General features: G+C 48.0%; 1 protein-coding gene across 1 annotated transcript; it reads right to left on the bottom strand.

Annotated features, from left to right (window-relative positions):
- Window positions 1-312: 312 nt before the first annotated feature.
- Window positions 313-25,359, bottom strand: LOC128850768 (germinal-center associated nuclear protein-like). Its single transcript, XM_054055762.1, has 28 exons — window positions 24,882-25,359; window positions 24,292-24,506; window positions 23,134-23,230; window positions 21,499-21,646; window positions 20,222-20,418; window positions 19,122-19,261; window positions 18,424-18,621; window positions 17,940-18,208; window positions 17,104-17,266; window positions 16,383-16,543; window positions 15,123-15,334; window positions 14,188-14,363; window positions 13,145-13,245; window positions 11,179-11,310; window positions 10,459-10,572; window positions 9,802-9,954; window positions 7,746-7,943; window positions 7,357-7,425; window positions 6,578-6,712; window positions 6,071-6,224; window positions 5,687-5,942; window positions 5,225-5,322; window positions 4,120-4,510; window positions 3,766-4,023; window positions 2,882-3,011; window positions 1,758-1,964; window positions 1,017-1,164; window positions 313-531 (listed from the first exon to the last, which is right to left on the bottom strand). The coding sequence occupies exons 1-28, from the start codon at window positions 25,357-25,359 to the stop codon at window positions 373-375; spliced, it is 5,157 nt and encodes a 1,718-aa protein (XP_053911737.1). The 3' UTR covers window positions 313-372.
- Window positions 25,360-25,692: the final 333 nt, after the last annotated feature.

Below are 25,692 nucleotides of genomic sequence, written 5' to 3'. Positions count from 1 at the left end.
ATTCTTCACAGTAAGAGTCATCGGGCACTGGAACAGCTCCCAGGGAGGGGGTCAAGTCGCCTTCCCTGGAGCTGTTTAAGGAACGGGTGGATGAAGTGCTTAGGGACGTGGTTTAAGGGAGTGTTAGGAATGGTTGGACTCGATGATCCAATGGGTCCTTTCCAACCTGGTGATTCTGTGATTTTTCGTGGCCTTCTCTGGACCGGCTCCAACAGCTCCCAGTCCAATCTGATCGCATCCTGGACTAAGAGGTACAGCAATGAGGCTGCAGCACATTGTAAGCCATTAAAAATTTATTAGCTGCAAAACACATTTAACACAACCAAAAACAGTCTTGGGTTTTTCCCAGGAGCACTGGTGTCTCAGTTGCACTCAAATATTCACCATGTCAACCAGAGCAGAGAGGTGGAGCTCAGAGGCAGCTTCAGCCTCCTTGTTCACTCTGAGGAGCTGCTGCAAGTGTTTCAGTCTGTCTGACAGCGTGGGGCTTGGCTCCTTCATCAGACGCTTGCAATCTTCTCGACTCACAGCCTGGACAGAAGGAAAAAAAGAGATAAGATTGAGAAGGAAGAAATACTCAGTAGCAACAAGAGACTTCTGATCTTACTAGCTGTTTCCTTGCTTTTGAGAAGGACTACAGAGGCCAGCACCCTCCACCTCTGACGAGAAACAGCAAAAGCAGCTGTCCTGCTATTTCTGTCCCAGCCTTCCTTTACCAAGGGGAAGGTGACCCGGAACAGCCATTCTCCAAGTCATGAGTGCAGCACCACAAGGGATCCCATTATGACTGCCAGCAGCCAAAAGCATTAAGACCTGCGAAGATCTCTTGCTCCAGATCTGCAGAAAGCATTCCCCTCCTTGGAAAGAAGTGATTTCCAAGGGGCAGTTTTTCAATTCTTTATTTCCCAAGTCAACTGAACGCCGCACACCAAACCTCGAAGGGTTTTGCAAGTGTAGCAGTTTGGCACCTGCACTCCTCACAGCTACAGTTAATTCTCCGTGCCACCTGCTCTCACCTCTTGAGATGACACAGGACTCTTCACCAAAGGACAGGTGACAGCTGGGTTAGAGACCAGACACTGGGGGAGGTAGAGAGGAAGACCTATGAAAGCACCAAGGGGCTCCATGTCTTCGGCGAGACATTGGTGCAACTGTTCTTCAAACCTGGACAGAAAGATGAAGAGCACCAGTCAAATTGCAGCCTGGCTTTTCTCTTGTAACCAGTCGGTTAGCCAAGAGTTCGGGGTTCATAGGTGACTGCGAGAAGGATCTGTCTGACATACTCCGCTCCTATGACAAAAATCCATCCGAGGAAGTTGTGGTACAGAAAGCAGCCGCACAGACTGAAGGCACCAAAGATAAGAAACCCCTGGGCCAACCTTGGCTTTTGTTCTTCAGCTTTGCAATCTGTATTGCTTACAGGCACCCAACTGACATCCCAGAGGACTTTTACAGACATTTATGGTACTGCAGAACATATAGACTACTGTACAAACTGTACTGCTTTAGTATTGGTGCCTCGATTGACCACATACAGTTTCCAACCATTCCTCAAAGCTCCAAGTACTTCTACCACCCTGGATTGTCCCTGTGAGCTAGCAAGGAACTGCACCGCACTGACGTGCCTGATGAAACTGGAGATAGTCTAGGATGGTTCCTAGTAAAGCTAGACTTCAACTTCCATTACCTACAAGTTGGAAATTGTTTACAATCCTGGGCCAGAGCCACAGGGAAAGGATGCCGCTCTGGGAACTCACCTCCTGCTTTCTCTTCTCTCCATTTGCAACTGTGCCAACAGATGCGCTGGGAGAAGCTCCTTGTCCGAGGCTGTCTCTGTGAATTCACCTGCACTGGTAAGGCTCTTTTCTTGACCTGACAGCACGCTCACGTCATATCCATATCGACCTGACATCTTGGAGATGCTATAGGGTTTCTCTGAAGACTTGGGACGTTTTATCCTTGACCTGAGCAAGAAGGAAAAAAAACAAACAACCAAACAAAAACACCGAAATCAGTATGAGTGTGTTGTTCTTTCCCTTCTGGCTTAAAGTTTGGAAATAGCAGGGAGTAAGAATTGATCACCTGGAGATGTAATTCTCTTGTAGCTGAGTCAAACGTTCCACCAAAGGAACTTGTGCAGAGGACTTGAAAGGAATTACTCTGACAGCGGCTGGAATTCACCCCAAAAGAAAGGTACGTACCCAACATCTCCTGCTACAAAACAGAGCAGCAGACAAGCTTCCAGGAGCGAGGGGAGACTGGCTTCACCCTGAACAAAACTAGAGATGTAAGCCAGACCGTTGAGATCTCAAATACTTTAATGCCACAGAGCTCTGAAGCATCCTCCCCCTCATCTCTGGCATTTCCTCTTAGCAGCAGGACTTTCCCGATGTCTTCCCACAAGCTGTGGAGAAAGCCTCCTTTGGAATTCAAAATGCTGCAAAATTAACACAATTGCTAAAGAGTAAATCCGCAAATCACCTAATCTGTCATTCACGTGTCAGGGTCCAGGCTGCAAAATAAAGTGAATGTTAAGGGAGGGGACACGAATAAACTAATTCCAAAGCCTCAGCACTCTTTTCTTTGGTAGACGTTAATGTCTCCATTCATAATGCTTGAAGAACCTCCGAAGCAATCAGTTTGAGAGCCAAGTGATGCTGCAGAAGTAAAATCTGCATACTCCCCTCTCTCTGCACACCCTTGTAGATCAGATGTGCACAAGCATGTTCTAGGAAGATGCCACACGCTGCTTTTCAGCCTGCTGTCGACACTGTGCTCGTGGCAGAGTTCCTGAGCAACCTCCTTGGAGCTCACTGAGCAGACGATGGCACAGTGGACAGCTGAATGCTACTCCCCCAGGCAGTGCCAGCACCTGTCTCACCTCTCATGGCCCTGCCGGATCTCCTCCTGTGTGCGCAGCCTGGCTTGTTCCCATGCAAAAGGGAGAGTGAAGTTCTTTAAATGCTCCTTGAAGAAGTACACACGAATCTGACCATCGTCACTTACTGCTTCTGTAAATACAACCAAACCAAACGTTTGCTGTCAAAATTTTTTCCCCTTCTGATGAAAAACTTGGCCTTAAAAAGTCAACTCGAAGAAAAATTGTGTGCTCACTTTCAAGTAGCTTTAAGACATAACTTCCATATCAAAAGGAGCCTTCTTGGGCTGCTTTAGTGTTCGACAAATACTAGATTACTGGTGAAAGTTGGAAAACCCTGCTTTGTCTTCAGTTTAAAAATTCTAGTGCGTCCAAACTCAGTGGGTTTAGCACTAAAAGAGATTGCCTACACTTAAGCCACACAGGGCACCAAAAGAACCCTACGCAGTTGAAAGGCAAAAGAATCCAAGACATACTTCGTTAATCCATGGAAGTGCTCGTTAACAGTGGCAGCTTGCGATCTCAGCTGACCGGTGCTTACGAGGCTTCTGAGGGACCAATTGTCAGCTTTGGGTTGAATGTAAACTCTCTTCTGTTGGGAGAGGAGGGCTGAAAGACACTGACCATATCCCTCTTCTTCCACGCAGGGACGTGGAATTTTCCAGCACAAGATCAGGCCAAGTCATAAGCCACACTAAATATACGCTCTGAAGAGCGGAGATGTGCAGTAAAGCACAGTGTCATTCCGCAGCGTGAATGAGAGGACCAAGAGCAGAATTCCCTCCCTGTTATGTATCACTAACTGCCACATACAAAGGCACACCTGTCAAATCTTAAATACAGCTGCACAAGAAGCATCATCCATGCTGTGGAAGGACATGCGATACCTGGAGCAATCGGCAGTTCGGGTGGTTTCCAGTCTCTCAGTTTATGATCAATGCAGGCTGCCAAGATAGCATCCCAAGGGATGTCATCAACAGAAGGTCCATCTTCATCAGAGTTCCCACATGTGTTGTTCTCCCACTTCTGGTAGGTTTTGCTCAGCAGATTCTCCACTTGAGACAGGATCAGTGGTCGAGTGCTGGACGAACTAGCAATCTGAGACGCATACTGGAGAATCATGTGGCAAACAGGACGCCAAGGAGCTACGGATTAAAACCAAATCAAATTGAAAGAGTTTGTGACAGAGCCAAACCACCCACCTTACAGCCAGACAGTTCAACACAGTGCAGAGCACGTACCACCTAACGGAGGCAGATCTAGGTACGGGATCTGGAAGAACAGCACAGCCTTTTTCAGCCAGGCCAGATGATCAGGCATGTTCCAGTGCAGGTGAGGCAACAGCTTGTTACCCCCAGGCTCTGAAAACTCCGTAATAGGCCAGGACAAGTCACAAAGATGCTCCGAGGATGCCACATCAGAAAGAAACTGCAGCACACTGTTGTACAGCTCAATGATGACCCCAGGCTCCTGAGACGGCAAGCCAGCTGAACGCCTCTCTTTCCAGTCATGGTAGAAGCGCTTGCCAAATTCACATGCAATCCCATCCTCGACATACTCCTGAAGGGTCTGACTGCAGAGCTCAAGGCAATTAGGGTACTGGGAAACCAGCCAGCCAACAGCCTTGGAGATCTGTGACACAAAACAGAGGTGGTTCAAACTGCTCTGCAGTGATCAGGACACTAAATATTCAACAGTGCAACCCTAAGTTTGACTTAACACTATTCAAAATACTAGGCAGCAAAATCAACTATCATCAACCCAACATTTGCAACAATAATCCTCCAGTCAGATGGTCTGAGTGATCTCACAGAAGCCAGAAGAGCTACAAAAGCTCTCTGCCTTTCAGGACAAGGAGTTGAAGGGTACAAAAGACTTCCTCATCACTAGCACTTGTCTGTTAACGCAGCAACTGTACCCCTGCCTGTCAACACAGGCAGCACAAACAAGAACAGATTCACCACATTTTGGTCTCAGTACAGTTTTCAGTGTTACTCAGAAGCAATTATCTTTTATGTAGCAAATGCTGCTGGTCTCTAGTCGTTTACACTAGAGAGCAGTCACAAAGAATAGAAAAGTCACAAATATTTCATTTCAGAATATTTCTAGCCACTATTAACAAGCACGTATCAGACTCCAACAAATTCAGGTGTGTGAAAAAGCTGGCAAAGAGGGCTTTCTGAACAAAAACTACAATCACAGAAAAATATCCCATTACACAATACTCAGATGCAATTTAAGCTACTAAGAACATCACAATAATTCCTTATAAGACATGATAAATTAAGACAGGTTAATGATAAACCAGTCAAGTAACTCTTAAAAATTCAAAGTTGCTGTTCTTACCCTTCTCGTGCCCTGTAAGTCATTGATAGAACCTGGAAGCTCAACAATGGTGTAGTCTGAAATAAGCTGGGCTGAAATCAAGTCCTGCAGCATTAAACCTTAAAAACAAGAAAATCCACCATATACTCACTTGTTCTTTCTCCTGGTGTATCTCCTACTCTGACCTAGTCTCACACTCCGCATTACATTCACAGCGTCACTTCTCTCCTCCACCCTTTCCCACAGACACTCAGGATCAAATACCGTGTGCAAAGGAAAATTGGAAGCCAAAACAAAGTTCGTTTCGTTCCCTATTGATCAGTTCTTAAGGCCTTGGGATTTCTAGCAAAGCTTTGAAAAGCACTGTGCCTCACAGCCTCTCTCTTTACCTGATGCCGTATTTGAGAGACACAACAGTTCTACGGGGGCAGCCCTGAGCACTCACTCCCATTGTTTCCTCAAGGCACAGAAATAATTACATACCTTCCTCTACTTCTTTCTCTGTGGCCTCTTCCTGACCAGGGACAAGGACCACCAGGGGAACTGACGGATGGAAAGGTTTGGCCTGAAGCAACTGTTTCAACCGCAGTAAAGCTGAAAGCCAATAAGCATCATCTTCTGCAACATCTTCACTCCTCACTCGAGGAGGAAGGACAAGGATGAGACCACTGGTTCCAAGCAAGTCTTCCTGCATTTCAGCTGTATCGAGCTCACAGTCAGACAGCGCACCCTGTGCCACCTATGCAAGTAACAAAAGACACAAGTTATGTAACTAAAGCTAAACTTCTAGGCATTTACTCCGTCGACTGGGAACAAATTCCATCTTTTTTCAGACACTTTCAAAATCACAAAATTGTTCTCACCTACCTTTATACAGACACCAACTTTAATGCTTCTGCTCCCGTGCATGCCAGGAGAATTAAACAGCGTCAGCGTTTGAATTCTACCTTCCGTATGCAACGTGTTTTTTCTCCAGTTTTTGTCTCCCATAAATTTGACTTTCAACCAATCCACCAGTACCCTAGTAAACAAGAAAAGTGGGCTTTTGAGGTACTGAGTTTCTTAATTAAATCTATAATAATCCCAACCTCCACATTGCTTGGATTTGCCTAAATAGCTATTAAATGTCTCCACACTGTTACATATCTCAAGGTTTTCTATTTTCAGTATGAGAAAAAGTAATTCAATGAACAACTTTAGAAGACAGAGACAGCTCAATTACAGCTGTATTCTTTGCAGTGCTCTGGAGGAAAACAAACCCTGGAAATTTGACATGATGGGGGGGAGGGGGAAATACCACAGGACAGGGACCATATACTCCCACTCCTTTCTGAGTACCCTGCTCGAGAAAGGGATCCAGCAATAAACTCTTACCTGCTGTGATCATCCTTGGCATATTCCTCATCACTTGGCAAAACCAACAGAACCTTCCAAAATACCTGTTCTTGTTCAACTGGAATATGTTCAGCGATTAACGAGACAAGATCCAGGGGAGTCCAAGCTAAATCACTTAAAGAAAGACAGAAGCTGGTGAAAAGACGCCCCAGTGCTAATTCCCATGAGGTCAATATTTTACTTGCTTCGAACCAGCTACGATACTATCATTAGTTACCGCCCAGTTCAAACAGTCCCAACTCAGAGCTAATTTTTTACATTTGTTGTCCATCTATTTTGCCATAGAACAGATGCCTTCCAGAATTGCAGATGTTTAATCTGTTACCCGAGTCTCACCCCGGGGACTGTGGGACCCTGTACGCATCACTTTACTTCCACACTGCTCCAACACACACACAGGCCACTGGAGTGCATGAGAAGGCAGACCTCCAGATGCACTTTAAACGCCTGGATCAAACTCTCTGTACCACAAGCCAGGCCAGTAACAGCTCATTCACTCTTCTCCTCCTCCTCTACTCTCGTGCCCAGGCACCAACTCACCTAGGCACAAAAAAAAAAAAAAAAAAAAAAAAGTCCAATGGCCTAACATTTTCATGATTTTATATTCCAGTTTCCCTTACCTGGAAAATACCTCCAGAAGCAAGGCTGCAATTGGACACTCGAGTACGATTTGCCTTTCCTCACTGACATTTTCAAGATCTCTGGCATTTCTGCTACAACTTGCTTAGAATGAAAACAAGGACCAAATGCCAACGTACCTTAACAATTGCTGGTAGAAGTGCTGAACTTTCATTTCATGCGCTGTCTTGTCTCTCAGCAAATTCAATCTGGAAACAAAAGATTCTTGGTTGTATTTCTTCATCTAAAACAGCTACTTTAACCACATTTAAGAAACGCTCACTAGAAACTGCTGCTGTTACTTTAGAAAGCTGCTGACGCTTTAGAAAGCTGCTGTTAATGGAAGAAGAGTTTCTTTAGGTTTGCAGTCTTTGTCGTGGCATTTGTACAGGGAAGGTCTTTTTGAGGGTACTTCGGAACACTTTTCCAACAGCATTAACGTTCACAATAGAAGAAGAGGGCTACTCTGCAACTTGCCCCCCCCAAACTCACACAGAATGCCAACTGCTGTCACTGTAAGTATCCTTACCTTGTGCAAGAGATCCCCAGCTTTCCTCCATGCCCCAGGTCTACCATTCCCTTGCACAAGTTCTCCCTGGATATAGGCCACTCTGCACTAGGGGACAGTGCTTTCAGGCTATTTTTCAGATCCACGCAGCAGGGAGCAGCAGGAAATGCCCTCATTTGACGTTTCAGCTTTCTCCGAGCTGCCACAGCCTCCCTCCACCTTGGGAAGAGAACAGATAAATGGGTCACATTAATAAACTCTTCTGCAGAACAAACAGGTTTTCTCCCTTTGCTCTTCAGACTAGATTGGGCTCTCAAAGGCCCCACGAGTCAGTCTGCCCAGGGCTGGGTGTGAGGGGGCGCTGCGAGCTCAGCCTCTATTTCTGCACACGGCCACAAACTCACAGCTCCAACAGAGCAGACACAGGGTGAGACGAGACCTGCCAGCTGTACCCAGGCAGCCTCCACACAGAACAGCCTTCTGCCCCAGTCGAAAACAAACAATGCAGACAAAACGGAGCAGCATTCCGCTTAGCAGGATGCATTGGCATCAGTGGCCTGGCAGATCACACGAGGGAAGCAGGATTGCTCCTCTTCCATCTCATCCCTTCTCAGCTGTGCCACACCTTGTCCCGTGCTCCCCAGGCAAAAGTTCAAGCAGTTTTCTTTCCCTGTTTCCAGCGTGTTTACTCCTGGCACACAGAGCTTCTTACAACGATCCCTTACAAAGCTTCTTCAAGATTTCAAGCCCTTGCTGCCAATCTTTTTGCAACACCAATTGCAGTAAGAAAGCCATGTCTCTTTCTTGCTCTGTTTTTAAAGAACATTTCAAACGGCAAATTCACCCACAAGGAGAGAATACATAATTACGGCTTTAGCACTAGGTGTTTGCATATTTTTCTACGACCAAACAATTCAAAACGGGTGGCAACCAGCAGTGTTACAACACAAAAATGTCAATTTATCAATTAAAATTCTTTTACTGTGTTTCCTCTGGTATTTTCAGGCTGCAAAAATATTTCTGCATCATTCAGTTAGCTTGATGCTGCACGTACACTTCTTTGGGCTCCTCCTTGGTCTCTGCTATTGCACTGAAAGCTATCTACACACGTCTTGAAGAGACATATAAACTTAATTTTAAGACAGAAAGAACTCTGCTAGGTAAGGTGCCCCACACCAAACAGACTGGCCTGCTGCTTGTCCTTGTCCTAGTGGTGAGAAACGTCATCTGAAATGCACCACCATCTGGCTGCACTCGGAGAAACGGATCTCTGCCTTGGAGCGCTACAACAGCCGCTGAACACTTAGCACACATCCAGAAAAACAAGTGTCCAACAGAAAGACTACCAGGAGAAATTCTCACGAGTTTGAAAAAACGGAACTGTTGGAATGGGTCCAGAGAAAGGCTGTGAAGATGATCTGACGGCTGAAGTGCCACTGCACAGGCTGAGAGAGCTGGGGTTGTTCAGCCTGGAGAAGGCTCCAGGGAGACCTCGGAGCAGCCTTCCAGTACCTGAAGGGGGCCTACAAGAAAGCTGGGGAGGTACTTTTTACAAGGGCATGGAGTGATAGAACAAGGTGGAATGGCTTTAAATCAGAGGGGGAAAGATTTAGATTAGACACTCGGAAGAAATTCTTCACAATGAGGGTGGTGAGGCACTGGCACAGGTTGCCCAGGGAAGCTGTGGATGCCCCATCCCTGGAGGCGTTCAAGGCCAGGTTGGATGGGTCTTTGAGCACCTTGATCCAGCGGGAGATGTCCCCTGCTCATGGCAGGCGGGTTTGGAACCGTATGATCTTTAAGGTCCCTTCCAACCCAAACCATTCATGATTCTATGGTTTCCCAATAGAATGAACTGAACTCTCCTATCGAGCACCTTATGTGACTCTGCTGAGATGCGCTCCCCTCCCCACATGTGGCTGAGTCCTTACTAGAGGCTGGTGATAAGACTGTCCCCTTCTAGGGAAGACAAGACACAAACAGAAAGAACATAACCAAACGGCTGTAGATCAAACTATTAATCACTCCTTGTCAGCACTCCCAAGAAAAGCAGTTGTGCCACAAGGCAGCAACTCACCGTTGCAAGTACTTGTAGAAACACTGGAGCTCCTGAAGGGTTTCCTTAGCAATCTGGAAAATCTCATCCTCCAAAAAGAGGTCCATGACGTGACCACTGACTTCTTCTGAACAGCGGGCAATACGAGCTTGTCGGTCTCTTTCTAAGGCATACCTAGTTCCAAATGAAACAAAGAAAGACCAAGTGAGATGGAGGCTGCAGCAAGCACCAAGATGGTTAGCCGAGGTGCAAATAGGCAAGGCTATCGCATTTAGCAAAGCAGAGAGATTTTCCCTGCTTCTCCTCCACAGCCCTTCAAAATAAGGACTGTAATCAGTCAGAGGTCATTCAAGCGTTACCCTGATAGTGGGGGCCCAAAGAAAGGTCTACGAGACAGCCCACAGCCGAGCCCTAAGGGAGTCAGGGGAAAACACACACATAGGGTAGCCTTGTCCTAGACAAAGCTTCTAGCCCCTGGAAAACCGCCACTGCCCAACACGGCACGGCTGCAAATTGCCAGCTCACTGTAAGGTCAAGTAAGCTTACCCTCTCGTTAAAATAGCTTATTGAAGATGACATTAGAGAAGACCAAGCAAGCAGCCCACCTCTGCCTGACAAATTCCTACGCTTAGGAAAGCGCCCTACAGCACAGTACAGCATAGATTGTGTTGTACGTACTTTAACTGATTGGCTGAATCTTCTTGAACACTCTCCTTTATTACTTCTTCCATTAACTCCATACCCACCAACTGGCTCAAGTGCTTTATTAACTGTTCTCTTTCCTGCTTTTGCCTGGAAGGACAGAGAAAAGGATTTACACAAGTGGCAAGTGAGAGTGGCAAATTTTACACCAAGTGAAAATATTTACACTGGCAAACCGGCTGCGAGTTACACAAGCACCACACGCAGCGTCAGACAGTTAATTCGCCAAAAGCTGAGCTCCCACTAGGTGGTTCCTCTCTCCAAAGATAATCAGCTTTGCATGGAGCCAGACTTCCCTCAAAGATACAGATAACAATGGGGTTATTCTATTCTTATCCCAGTAAGTTACAGAAAGCCACCTCATTCAGAAGGAAAAGTTCCTGCATACAGCAGGGCCAGGATGCACCTCCCACTCCAGAAGCTCTGCGTGAATAAAAGATCCCAAATTCCCACCTACCACTTTCATAGTGGCTCTCTCGGGTCACCAAAACATTAACTAGCAGATCACCTGAGAATGCAGAAAGGACAGCCTGTCCTACGATCCTAGGGCAGTTCAAGGTGAGACAAACCTAAGTACTGCTGGCATGGTGGGAAGCCCCAGGGCCCGAGTATCCGTGCAAGGACTTGAGTTGACACCAGCTGTTTTAGAAGGCTGTATACAGCCCAACCTGCCCCACAGCAAAAGCAGCAACTCACCTCTCTTCCTCCACTCTGCGCCTTTCCTCTTTGACACGCTCCCTTTCTGCGCTAAGCATGCTTCCAGCCACTTGTCTGAGGATCTCCTCCACCGCTTCAGTCACAAGTTCCTCCACGGTGGCCTCTGAAACGCTGAGCGGAAACAACAACTCTCTTATCAAAGACAGAAAGTTTTAATTCAAATGTTCTCAAGCACACCTTTGCTCTGCTGTGGTGGGCTGCCTCCAGCCACCGGCCGAGCACCCGCATTGCTACTGGCTCGCTCCCCCAGTACTGGGACAAGGGAGAAAATAATCAGTACAAAAGCTAGAAAATTCATGAATTGAACATGAAAATTCATGAATTGAACTGCCAGTGTAAATCTGAAGACACTTCAATAAGTGTTTAATAAGCGAAAGCCCCACTCAGCCCAGCTCAGCCCCTCTCAGCCCTGCACATCCCGCTCAGACCCTCTCAGACCCACACCCAGCTCAGCCCCAATCAGCCCCACACACCCTTCTCGGCCCCTCTCAGCCCCACACTGCCGGCTCAGCCCCTCTCAGCCCCACACACCCTGCTCAGCCCCAATCAGCCCCTCACACCCTTCTCAGCCCCACACACGCTTCTCGGCCCCTCTCAGCCCCACACACCCTTCTCGGCCCCTATCAGCCCCACACACCCTTCTCGGCCCCTCTCAGCCCCTCACACCCTTCTCGGCCCCTATCAGCCCCACACACCCTTCTCGGCCCCTCTCAGCCCCACACACCCTTCTCGGCCCCTCTCAGCCCCTCACACCCTTCTCGGCCCCTCTCAGCCCCACACACCCTTCTCGGCCCCTCTCAGCCCCACACACCCTTCTCGGCCCCTCTCAGCCCCTCACACCCTTCTCGGCCCCTATCAGCCCCACACACCCTTCTCGGCCCCTCTCAGCCCCTCACACCCTTCTCGGCCCCTCTCAGCCCCACACACCCCGCTTGGCCCCAATTATCCGCCCCTCACACCCTGCTCAGCCCCAATCAGCCCCTCACACCCTTCTCGGCCCCTCTCAGCCCCACACACCCCCCTGCCCAGCTCAGCCTCTGACGGCCGCGCAGGACAAGGTGGCCAAGTGGTTAAGGCGATGTTCTGCTAATCCATTGTGCCCTGCACACGTGGCTTCGAATCGCAGCCTTGTCGGGGCTTTTGTCACAGCATGGTCGGTGGCACCCGAGCCTGGTGGGATCCAGTAGCAGGTGCCCAGACACTTCAATAAGTGAAGGCAGGTGTGGGGAAAACCCCACAGCCCCGCCAGGCCAAACAAAGGCAGTCCTCCACCCCTCCCACAGGCAGACCAATGCACAGCCAGTCCCCAAGCAATGGCCACCCCCAAGCCACAAAACTTCACCACCTTCTTCCTCTTACCCTCTTTTATTTTATGACACCTGACGGTATGGACTATCCCCATGGTCAACCTGTTCCGGCTGTCCCCCTCCCTCCCAGCCCCTCACTCACTCACTCCCAGTCTGCTCACAGTGGGGCAGAGTGGGAAACCAGGAAAGCCCTGACACTGTGTGGTTCAGTGAGGACCAAAACATCGGTGCCTTAATAACACTGCTTCGCTCACACACTCCTATCTACAATTCCACCGACTGCCTTGAAAGGGAAGAGCTATTAGAAGTGGAGAAGCAGTCAGATTTGGATTTACTCCTCTCGTCCTGCTTTGGGCACCTTCCATTCCACAACACACACTTCTTGGGGCAGTGGAGTCAGTGTCATGCAAGGCAAGGTTTACAGAGGTTTGCAGTCAGCTTTTCCTCAGTCTAGCTGCTGTGCAGCAGAGAGTTGGCAGACACCTGAAGAAAGGTCTGCTTTTCCCTCAGATGGATCTGTAGGACTCCCTCCACCGTATACCTCATGTTGCTTAGTTTAGGACTCCACTCGGGGTGCTGCTATGGCAATTGCAGCTCCATGGCAGACTCCAGCAGCACCAGCAATAAACGTTCCTTACCAGACGGCAGCAGTCACGTAGGCCACTCCTGCTCTGCCAACTTCTCTGCACTCTCCTTTGAGGACATCCTGCACAAGTCCATCTACCACTTCGGCGATGTCCTACAACACAGCAGAGGAGGTGGCTGAAGCAAGATGCAGTCCCGCTCAGGACAGCCCGGGCGCACACATGCAACGGGAGCAGACCTTGCAGCCTTGTTGGACTGTAAATGGCAACACCACCTCTATTTCTACTTACAAACTGAACTAGTTTAACCAAATACAACACCCTGGAAATTTTAGGTTATTGAGAAGGTTAATAACCCAAAACCAAAAGCAGCTTTCTGCATTAAATACTAGCAAGTCAATTCAGGAAATAATAGCTAAGCAAAGTGAATTTGAGAGGGATTCCGATTTTCATACTTGAGTTTCTCTCATTCCAGTTGATTTAATTCCAAATGGCCAGGTCTAATCTTCACTGAAATGTAGCCACCGTTCAGGTGGAATATGGCAGCTGTACTTTACAAAGCAACGACACACTCTGAGATGGGTTCAGCGTTTGTACATATCTGAACATGCGCAGGAGGGAGAAAAAAGGGCAACAGCACAGATACACAGGGTACGCATTCAAGACCCAACATTAACAGTCACAGATCTACAAGAAGAAACCTTGTCATGTCTCACTTGAAATGCGTGCCATTAAGAAACAGCTCATTGTCATTTAGTACAGCAGTTTACCTATGATGTCAAGACAATATCCTTCTACTCTTGCTTTCTGACTCCCGCTAAACAGACAGGACTGTTTATCCTATGAAAGAATGCGGGCAAGCACTGACTCTTTCAGGCTTGCACGTGAAACCACTCAAAACTTTCTCTTTTCCAAACAGTTCAAGGAGACAACTTCTCGAAACGCCCACAGCACTGAAGCAGGGATGGTCTCCTTTGGCTCTGCAGAACATATACAGATTCTGGAGATCCGAAACAAACTAAGAGAACTCGCTTGTCTTTTATTACAGTTCACGGGTCTTTCTCAAACACTTCACGATGGTTTAAAATTTTCCTTACCGTGTCTGTGTAGAGAGGCTGAGGCTCGGGCTGACCAGCAGGTTGGGAGACTGCCTGCGCCAGAGGCAGCAGTGGCACAAGCTGATGAGGTGACAGCGAGGGCAGAAGATGAGCTGCGGTCTGGACTTCCACTGCCGTGGCATCTAAATCCATGCCTTTGCCTTCCATCCTTCCTTCTTGAGAGGGGGGAAGAGAAAAATAAAGGAAACCAGACCAGTCGCAAGTAGAAGCCAAACTATTCTTGTCTTCAAAAGCTGGCTTGTCTGGTGAATCTCACCAGGTCATAAAACAAGTCCCTAACAGAAGTTTGCTACCTTAAAATCAAAAAGGTAATTATAGCATAAAAACTAATTGGCATCAATAAATATTTTATACAAAGCAATACAAAATGTCATTGCACGTTACCTCCAATACCAAGAACACATATTTTCACTAAAACTGTTTTAAATTAAGTACACCTAGCACTGACACACACCTCTTGACTAAATATAAAATATCCGTACTTCTAACAGGCACTAAAAAAGCCTATGTCCAGCTAACTTGCACAACACGATCACACACAGACCGTGAGCAAACAATTGCAACACAAAATCTGCAAACCGAAAAGGGAAGTTGGCTGTCTGAAGTAGCCAAATAACTACTACTTAGTTCACATACGCCGGCAAAATTCCACACGTTTCCCTGTCTGTTTCCTGTACTGGGAAATAGATTGGACTAATCAGGTTGTTTCTTAGCTTTTACAGATACATTAGTACATTCAAATCAAAACATGCTTGCATAACATCCAAGTTTCCAAGCAATTTCAACCCGTACGGGCCAAGAACAGTTTCTGCTTTGCAAAATAAAACTACCTGCAGCACGTTTCTCAGCAGTATCTAGAATGCGCGCCTGTTCTTACCAGTTGCTTCCACAATAGATTTTTGGCTACTACTTACTGGCTTGATCCACAGAGGTGCTTCCGCTGCTATACTCGTTCTGTTGGTTGAAGCTAGACACAGGCACGTGGTGAGGCACCGAGGGCAACGGCCCACCATTCACAACTTCCCCCACCGAGACAGTTAGCTTCTGGCTGACAAACATCGATTTATGTGGTTTGGGTAACCCATTTGGCTCCAAGAAAGCTGAGCGATTCAGCTCCACATAAGCACTGGAAGGGGAGAAAAAAACCAAAACATAGGAGTACATCCCTCAAAGCACCAGTAACCTATAGGCTTTCAGCTGGGCAGCTGAGTGGAGCAAAGCGAAACAGCCCCTGGGTACTCAGGATTGCTCCCTGTAGCCTAGATCTAAATCTTTGGCTGGGAACAGAGCAGGGAAGGCAGAGAACAATGTTCTCCCAGCTACCCTTAACGTTTCTGGGCACCCGCATGGATTCTTTCGTCTCTTTCTCCTCTAAACATTTGTTCGCAGCGTATATTATCCACACGCATTTTACCTAGACTACATTCCACACGATAGATGTTATCCACAGAAGTAATTGTAAAAGCTACAATCTTCTTCCAGTCACGGCCTCTGTAATACGGCTAATTTATGACTTCAGAACAGGACGTTATGAGGAAATAGAGCACTAACTGGCACGCTCGGATTTTTTTTGCTTTCTCTGGTCTCTTGAGACTGCAATTCCATATAAGCACACCCTACAATATGTTTCCACGGCAGACACTCTTTATCTGCAAACTGCTGGCCTCCAACATCCCCTAAAACCTTGTCTGCACCGTTCAGCTCCATCACGTCCCACACCCATCACCGTAACGCCAGTTTCCTGAGAAGCAGGAATCCTGTATCCTCATTTCCTACTGAACAGCAATGTACTGCAATTCAACTGCAAGATAATCAAATCCTCAAAATCCCTTGTCACCTTATGGAGCCAAGTAAAAAAAAGGTGTACAAGCGTAAGAAAAGATATTGGGGGAAGTTACAGTAGCTATAGGGATACAGATCCCATTTTTTGAGGGAAAGATGCAGAATTTAAGGACTGTTCATCATTACAACAATATAAATAGAACGGATTATTAAAAAGTTTCATCCATTCTTTATCCTAGTGCTTTTCATCCAGAGAACAGCCCCTATCCTTCACCTGTTCTTTCTTTTTCTGGCTGCATAGGCCAGGGGCATCACACTAATGCTTCGCACCCAGCATCGGTCCAACCCCACCAGGCACCTCAAGACACAGATGTCCTTTTCTTTGCTCTTACCCTTCAGACACGCTCAGGCCGTAGTAACTGATAAAATCAGTTGCTTCCTCACCATCTTTGAACAGTAGGATGCGGACCAGGTGATCCAAAGGAAACACCGTACTTCTTCGGGTGCTCACGGTGTAGGCAATATTGAGAGATTTGAGAGCATCTTTACGAATCTGGAGGAAGACAAAAGGAAAAGCCGTGTAACTAAGTTAAAGACCCCCAAAAAGCTACAAACGCACTATAAGTGTGAGAACGCTGTTTAAAAAGAACTCAGCACTTTATCAAATACTGCACAAACAACTCTTGAGGTTCAACTTCCTTTTTAAGTTCTATGCTTTCTAGCTTCTGCTCTTTGACAGCGCTCACTTTGAATGAGTTTGCAATTCTCGTGCAGGAGAAATCCTTGCAAAGGTTTCTAAGAGTGCAGTTGGTATTTCCTTTGCAAAACTCCCAGGCCTGTTTCTCTGCTTCCCAATTATTTTCAGGGGAAATAGTAAGTATTTGTGCACAGTTATGGGGGGAAAGAAGCTGAGAAGAGTATTTTAGCATTTGCCCTTTATATCACGGCAGAAAACAGATTTTTTTAAACACTTCTGAAGAAGCAAGATCAAGATTATCTTCAAGGCTAAATATCTACCCAAGTGTTCTGCTCCCTGAGATTTCTTCTCAAAAGTCCCAGACTATTTTACTGATTAACAATTTTAAAACAACCACTCATCTGCCTTTTTCTCACCTGGCTGAAATAACAGTGTAAGAGACAGGCATTCAGATAGGAAGCTGCTTGTACTAACTTGAAAAACCTCACAAAGTTGTTGCTGTTTAATGCAGCAAAAGCTTGAACTGCAAACCTAACTTCAGGAGAGTTTCTAACCTCTGGACGAAACTGCTGTACTTCTCTGCGGAGATAAAAGAGACAAACCTTTTGCTTCGATATTTACAATCACAACTCAATAGCAACCTGTAACAAGATGGAAATAAGACTAGAAGCTTTAAGCAAGATAGGTAACTCCAAACCTTTCCAAAATACACAGCTGAGAATTAAATTTGCAGCTTTATTTACTGATCATGAATCTCCTAATGATGCTTGCATCTCCTAATTAGCACGCTATTATTTAGGTACATCACCCCAGCATCTACGGAGGAAGGCAGTTAAGAAATTGACTGAAAAAGCAAAGTATCACTCTGCCCAGAAAATGGTTTTTGCTTGGTCCCAACTGCAGATAAAGCAGTGAAGCTTGGATATCACTCTGGGAAGAGAAAAAGTATTCCTTGACTCAGAAAACGGAAGGTTTACCTTTTTTTTTTCCCCTTTTACTACCTGCAGAAGCTCTAGCAAGTTTTTCAAGGAGAAAATAAACAAAGCTTTTTTTCTTTTCTTAAAAAAGACACTTTTTAAAATTACTTGCGGGAAAAAATCCAAACACGACCACAGTACAGTTTTTTCCTTTTTTTGCAAAAATATTTTGCAACTAAGCTCTTCATTTCCATTACATTTTGACTGTACTTAATGCTAATCTCAATTCTTCCCACGGACAACAAATAAAACCAAGCGATATCTGTTGTTCTTACCTGAGAATGTCGCCCTTGTTGAGATTCAGCAAGACATTATAACCTCTGAACTCCGATTCGCTCTTGCAGTAAACCCCCTTGTTAGCCAGGTCCTGGTACATCTCCTTCAAGCTCTGCAGGCATTTAGTCATGTTCTCATTGTTGAGTTTGGCATCAAAGGAAGACATGGGCTCTTCACACAAGTGGTGGGCACAATGGATGTGAAAGCGCGTGCACTTCTCAATCAGAGACACCGTTAGCGGGTTGCAGAGATGTTGCTGGGTTATATCCTAACCAGAACAATCAGAGAAAGCATCACACCAATATTTAAACTACAACAGAGCGTAGTCAGCTGGCACTGCCTTTGAAAAAGCATTTCAGCTGTGCTTTGAGTCACTTTGCAATTCAAAACAGTTGAATTACTATTGCTTTTTGCTTAACTTTTTACAGCATTACATGATCTTCTGCTCTCTATCATCAAACGCTTCCATCCGCTAGTGCTTACCTTTCTTATTCCACGAGTTCTGTTCCAGACAAAGTCATACCATTCTCGGTAGTTTCCTTCTCCTTGATCCATAATGTTTGTCACCAAATAGTCCATGGTCATGCTCAACACCTCAGAGGGTCTCAATTCATGGGGCAAAGGCTCCTCCTGATCCGCTGAAGACCTGCTGTATTCCTTGATTGCCGCTGCATGATCTACCTGCGAGATGTGGAGAACAGAATCAAAGTCCAAGGACTATCTTCAACTTTTCACGAGTAAGAGGATTTCATCCCATCCATGCCTTTACTTTAGTAAGGAGCAGACTACTAGTTTTTCCATCGTTCACACTAGCAGCCCGTGTCCGTTCTGCTACAAAAGCAAGTATATCTTATTTTCTCTTACGACAGGATCCTGTGCGTTTACTGAGCAGTCTCAAACTCAACTTTCCACGCAGCGTATACTGTTGCCCCACGGTTTTAGAACCATAGCTCTAAACACCTGTCTGAAGCCAAATAAAACACATGACAGAGGGGCAAAGCAATTCTAGAGCCTTCTTGTTTTACAACGGTGAATTGAAAGAATATTAACGAATCAGCCGACAGATCTTTTCCACCAGAATTAACCCTGTAATCAACTAAACAACACTGACAGCTTTATACAAGCCACAGTCAAAGGGAGGTCCTGGGAATAACAAATCCCTGCGTGCAGAGAACTCATACCTTGTCGGATCCCGGAAGCAATTCAAAGATACTGAGTTGGTTTCTTGACTCCCTCATGTAGCGCTCCTTTTCAGGACACATGTCTGGGCAAGTGCCAACAACGGTTTTTGCTTTGCCAAGATTGGTCCTTTTTAGGCGTGCTAATTAAAACATAAATAAATAAAAAAGAACAAACATTAAGCATCTCTGTTTCCATTTCACGACAATTATTACCCCGACATGCCAAAAGGCCCCTAAGCATACCAGATGCCTCAGCTGGAGTCTGAACATCAGTCAGTGAACGGAAGTCAAGAAGTACATTGCTGAGGCAACAGCTCACAAAGAGCTGACAAGAAAAGGCCTCTAGAGATTCCCACCCTATCTCTACTCAGAGCAAGGCTGAACCCAAGCTCTTGAATGCTCAGAAACTCCCAGTGGGTTCCCCCACTCTGAGGCCTTTCCCAGGGCTGTACTGCTCCTTTGGGGAAGCTTCTCCTACCATCCCACACGGATATCGAGAGTTTCGCTGAAAAGATTGAAGCCTCTAAAAGATACACAACATTTTCTATCCTAACAGCTTATCCTGCTTTATTTACATCCTAACCAAGAACCAGTGATTTCCCAACTCCACGTCAAGTGGCTGAGAAACTGGTTTGTCAGTATTAAGAGATCTTAAATTAAAACTGGGGTCACAGCTTTGAAGTGGGAAGAAGTGGGCGGAAGGGTTTACAGTCCACCACTGTGAAATAAAGGGCCAGTTCTTCAAATAATTACCAGCTGTGCAGTAGTTTGAATTTAGAGAAACAGACAGGCTTTGGGCAGCTTTCTTCAAAGAGCCTGCAGGGATGCAAAACTCCCTGCACGGCCTCCTTCACAGAAGGGCATCCCGCTATTCACTTTCCACAAGAAATACACATGTGCAATAAGAAATCTAGGGCTTTGTGTGTTCTACAAGAGTGAATGTATACAACAATTCCACACAAGGAAGAGTGCTTTACAGACTGCTCCACGTTAAAGTCTCTTTAAGGCCATGCCCATAATATTACAACAGCTTTGCAACAGACACCAAACACTTCTTTCTGGCAGAGCCGCAGATGTTATGCTCTAGCTTGGGTAATTACCTTGACGCATGATCTTGTCCCTTCGGTCCAAAAGACGGTATCTTTCTTCAGATGTCTCAGCCACTAATCCTACCAGGTTACTGAGAGGCGGCAATGAAACTCCCAAGGCATCTGAGCTCTGCGCTTCTGAGCTGGAGTCAAGGAGATCTCCTTCAAACTGCAACGCCTTCCTAAGGTTAGGCTTCTTTGCTGGAGAACTGAAAATAGAAGATTTTTATCAATAATACACTAATGCGTGTCCCAGCCTTCATCCATTCGCTGTTTCTCAGAGCATCAGCATCTCTGTTTAGAAGAATACGTGGTTAACAAGGCCACGTATCAAATAAATATCTGCATGCGAAGGCGGTTGTGAGCTAACGCTACTGCTGGGGGTTATTAATCTGGTTAAATCCACCACGCTGCCAAGCGTTCTTGATTTGCGCTGAGAGCCTCGACCTTTGCACTACAAGAATTTTATTACTGACTCTGTCTTCAGCTGGACAGAACCAGATGGCTGTTGCAGCAGTTCTCCATCACTACGGCGTAGTAGTTTGCATGTTAAACCAGGAACAAGCCTACTCTTCGGTGTGATAAAACGAACGCTTTCTATAGCAACAAAGATCCTTAATAAAAGATTTCACAGGGCCTGTATACAAACATACATTTACAGCAAGGAACGCTCATTGCTTTATGATATATTACTGATTTTATAATACCATGACTTGTCTCAAACTAGGCAGGCCACTAAAGTACCACAGGGAGATGACAACCTCACTGCTTCAGCTCATGATGCAGAACAGGATGACACCTGTACAAGGACTCTTCACTTCAAGGGAGACAAGACGACGACCCAAACTCACCAGCTACTCTGAAAAGGGGATTCCCATTCCACAGAATGGTAATCACCTACAAGTGAAACTACTCGCTTCAGAACCTCATTTAATCCTGACCATAGAACAGTGCCATTACCGCTTGGTCCTATTCTGGCTCTGCGCTATTTTATTCAATTCCCTTATGCCTCCCTATCGCAACTGCTGGTTCAAACCAAACATTCAAAAGAAATATGCAGACAAAAAGATTTAAAGGCCTTAGTGAGCAGCTAGAAGTACCTTTCTGACAAAGTAGGAGATTTGTGAGCTTTTAATTAAGCCAAAGAGGCACACACGTGAAAGAAGCCTCCAGAAGAGACAAATAAGCACACTGCCAACAAGAACACGACCATTCGGCACATGCTGGCCCCTATTCTCCCCCTTCTACCCTGTTTGCTGCCAGGTGGACTCCCAGGGGAGCAGACATACCTTGTACCAGGCATTACGCCGCTGGCAGGCGATCTTATTAAGGTTTTCCGAAGAGGGGAATGCTGATAGTTTTGCTCTTCATCGCTCTGCCTTCCTTCATCTTCGCCTGCTTTCTTCTCCTTGGATGAAAATTCTCCTTTTGCTGGACCTGAAGGGACATAGAAACATCTCCTCGGACAGTTCAAGCAACAACTTTTTCCCCCCCCGTGGTGGTGAGCAGTCAGGTTAAAATAATCCTATTAGAAAATAAAACTGACGTCACAGTTTTGCACACATACGCAAAACCTCCAGGACAACTTGCAGTAGGCGCTGTACCAAGTCACTCTAGAAGCTGCTCCCCTGTTCTATAAAGATCAAGCTTTTTCAAATAAAATATCACTTAGCAGTAACCACAATCGGTCACCAGATTGTCAGTAAATGAAGTCTGATCAACACCCAGATTTAATTTGTCTCAGGTTTGGGATATAATCCAAAAACCCGTTAACTCTCCATGGGAGATGAAATCCATTTCAGCTATGTAAACCACAGTCCCCAGTGTTCCTGCTGAAGTGTTTTGAGCACTCATTTCACACACCCCGGCTCAGACTGAGATTGGCAGATCTTCTCAAGACTTAACACCTACACGCTGCAGAAAGGAACGATTTCTTCTCACAGAAAAAAAGTCTTCAACCAGCTGCATTTCTTAAACTCTCTCAGATGAGTTATTTTAGAATGCTGCCATTCACATTTCTACAGACTTAATTACACAACAAAATGATGAAGGCAAACAGGTCATCCCTGTAGCTGCTGCTTCAAGATGTTAATTTTCAGGAAGACAACTCCACAGCTGTCCATTTTATGGAAGGCAAGGTCGTGGTTGGGCAAAGCTGTGGTGAACCGTCCACCTGCTGAGAGACGACGCGTATCCCCAGGCTAGGATCTCAGAGGTACACACGCGGCATTCATAAAGCCGAGGAAAGGAAAGCACTCGAGAGTTCAAAGTACTCCCCTTGCGCATGAACAGACAACAGTCAAATCTGCACTCGCCCTAATTCCAAGCAGGGTCTGGAATACAAGTTCCCATTTCTAAGCTCAGCTGTCTGGAGGTTTGCATCTCTTTCTGGCTCAAACAGCATGCAATGGTTGATATGCAGAACTGCAGCCTCGACAACGCAGACACTCACCCCAGAGTACTCCTTAAGTTAGCTCTCGGAACGCTTTCAGGAAAGGCGGAGGCTCACCCCCCAGTCCGTGCTCTGAAGCAGGCAGTGAGGCATTTGAAACTGCGTTTTCTTACACCCCCAGACAATATCCTATTTCTACACAGGAGCACAAAGTTAACACCACCATATCCCTCTCGTACGGCTGCAGAAATAATTTCTAAAATCCCTTGTCTAAAATCCTACACTGTCATTTCAAGCATCTGCAGCCAGCCAGGACATCAAACATGACATAGAGCTACTATTTTCATGCTTCTGTAAAGAATAAATTTCAATGCTCCCAGAAGTTTTGCGCATCCAACAGCCTGAGTAGCAAAAGTCGAAGAGAACCATCGTACTTCTGGAGCTGCAACATTCCCGCTATGGAGACCATTGGCGTGTCATTCTCTGCACGGCAGGAAGCGAGAACAGCGTGACTGGCACCCAATAACCCTACCTGGAAACACGGACTTGCTTGTTTTCTTCTTCTGCCAAAACGTTACGATGCCTTTGTGCAACTCCTTTGCTTTTTTTCTGGCAAGAGCTGCAGAAGCCTGAAAGGAAACAAAAGCAGAAGATGAAAATTATTACCACCACCACAGCAAAACGCACACTGCTGTTTTTGTGAGAGAAGCGTTTGCCAATTTCTACAAAACCCTCTTTACTGCATTTCAGCCTCTCACTCACACACACCCAGCAGGATAAGGCAGGCTGCCACAAAAATCACTGCTTTTTGCTCCACAGCCAGGTCAGAGCAGTCAAGACCAAAGCCGTGTTTTGAAGCACAAACCAGAAACAACACTGCCTCCAAACTGGCTCCTGGACACAGCTCGGAGCTGATGGAACAGCAGCACTTGCAGTGAGCAGGTCATCCTGCAAGGAACGCACAAGCTCCCCTCGCCCGCCCGTCAAGCTGCCAAGCCTGAGTGAGAATGCAGCAGTGCACGGAATTCAGGTTTGGGACACAACAAAGAGCAAAGATCCATTTGGTGTTTGAGCGGGATGCCAACAGGACAGCTAAAGCCAGGCAGAGCTCTTACAAGTCTTATGAAGAGCGGCTGAGGGAACTGGCGTTGTTTACCCAGGAGAAGGTGAGACTGAGAAGAGACCTTATTGCTCTCTACAACTACCTAAGAGGAGGCTGCAGAGAGGTGGGTGTTGGTCTCTTCTCTCAGGTGACAGGACAAGAGGGAATGGCCTCAAGCTGCATCAAGAGAAGTTCAGATTGGACATTGGGAAAAATTTCTTCACAGAAAGGGTTATCAAGCACTGGAACAGGCTGCCCAGGGAGGTGGTTGAGTCATCGTCCCTGGAAGTGTTTAAAAGGCGGGTAGATGAGGTGCTTGGGGTCACGATTTAGTAGGAGGCAGGTACAGGTGGGGTCGATGATCCATCAGGTCTTTCCCAACACAACGGTCCTATGACTCTCTTGCAGCTAAGGCATTCTAGGTGCAGCTCAGCACACTTCTATCTCAGTGCTCACATCACAAAGCTTTCCCCAAGAGAAACACTGACAGCATTACCACAGAGGAGTGTGTGGCTCTCAGCGGAGTAGGCCCTGTCCCGGGCACTTAGACCCACGCCTGCTCCTACACCCATCGCTCTCGATACTCACGTGATCGAAAAAGTGGACAACAGCCATTTTTTTATCGCGTCTGGTCAGGACCCGTCGGACTTTCCCAAACTGCCCGAAGTGCTTCTCCAGCACCGTCCTGTCGTTGAGGTGATCAGGGACGTTCTTGCACTGGATGGAGGTCAGCTCAGCAGGGTTCAGGCCCCCCGATCCCTCTGCGCTCTCGCTGCCCCGAGCCCGGCGGGCAGCTGTGGCATCTGCCAAGAGAGGAAAGCCGCTGCCTCAGCAAGCGGGGCTCCCCCAGCCCAGCCTACCGTCCCACGGATCTCCCCAGCCCGGTCTACCGCCCCGGAGGGGTCTCCTCCCCCCTCAGCCCAACACCCTCCGAGATCCCCATCGCTCCCGAGCCTCCCGCCCTCAGGAGCGCGAGTGTGCGCGCCCCGAGCCTCCCGGGCGGGGGCGCTGCGCCGTCCGAGCCCCAGCCTAAGGCTCCGGGGGTCCTCCGGCCCCACAGCTCTCCTTCCTTTGGGGTCCCTCCCTCTCCCCCAAACAGTCCCGGGGGGGTTCCCGCACACCGCCCCGGCCCACCGTGCCGGGGGTCCCCCTTCCCCCACTCCGTCCCCCCCCGGTACCGTGGCGGGGCGCGTCCCGCGGGGCGGCGGGCGGCTCGGGGCCGGGCTGGCGCTCGGGGTCGGGGTCGTGCCGGTCCCGGTGCCCGCGGCGCTGGCTGCGCAGCAGCTCCTGCATGCTGCCGCCGAAGAGCGCCCCGGCGCGGGGCTGCCACAGCACCACGGCGCGCTTCTCGGGACGGCTGCACTCCCGCTCCTCCTTGCGCTTCACCCCCCTGCGCGGGGACTGCTCCTCGGGCCGCGCGAACCACAAGGGACCCTCCGCCGCCGCCGCCTGGAAGCGGGCGCTCAGGTCGCGGGGGGGGCGGAAGCTGAACTGCGCGCTGCCGAGCGGCGCCGCCAAACCGGCGACCGGGACCCCGGAGGGGGCGGCGGCGGCACCGCTACCGGCCTGCCCGAAGGCGGCGGCGGCACCGCTACCGGCCTGCCCGAAGGCGGCGGCGGGGCCGAACGGCCCACGGAACGGAGTCCCCGAGCTCATGGCGGCTGCCCGGCTCCCCGGACGGAGCCGGATCCCGGGGGCGGGGCGCGGTGTCGGAGGCGGAGCGGAGAGCGGTGCCGGGTCCTGGGAGGCGCTGCCGAGTCGCGGGAGCGTTGCCGGAGACGCTGTGCCGGGAGCGGTACCGGATCCCGGCGGACGTTGCCGGGGGCGGGGCCTCGGGGGCGGGGCCGGGTCTCGGGGGAGGAGTCTCGGGGGCGGTGCCAGGTCTCGACGGCGGGGCCAGGTCTCGGGGGCGGGGCCGGGTACCGGGGGCGGGGCAGGGTCTCGGGGGCGGAGCCAGGTCTCAGGGGCGGGGTCTCAGAGAAGGTGCCG

The sequence above is a fragment of the Cuculus canorus genome, unplaced genomic scaffold (genome assembly GCF_017976375.1).
Source record: "Cuculus canorus isolate bCucCan1 unplaced genomic scaffold, bCucCan1.pri scaffold_69_arrow_ctg1, whole genome shotgun sequence".
Classification (NCBI taxonomy): Eukaryota; Metazoa; Chordata; class Aves; order Cuculiformes; family Cuculidae; genus Cuculus; species Cuculus canorus.
Note: the sequence above shows the minus strand (reverse complement) of the source record. Positions and strands in the feature narration are given on the sequence as shown.

Coding starts and splice junctions, on each gene's coding strand:
- LOC128850768 (XM_054055762.1), bottom strand. CDS start 25,359: ATGAGCTCGGGGACTCCGTTCCGTGGGCCGTTCGGCCCCGCCGCCGCC. Junction 18,622..19,121: donor TGCTTCCGGGATCCGACAAG/GTATGAGTTCTC, acceptor CACATCTCGCAG/GTAGATCATGCAGCGGCAAT. Junction 9,955..10,458: donor GATTCAGCCAATCAGTTAAA/GTACGTACAACA, acceptor ATTTGGAACTAG/GTATGCCTTAGAAAGAGACC.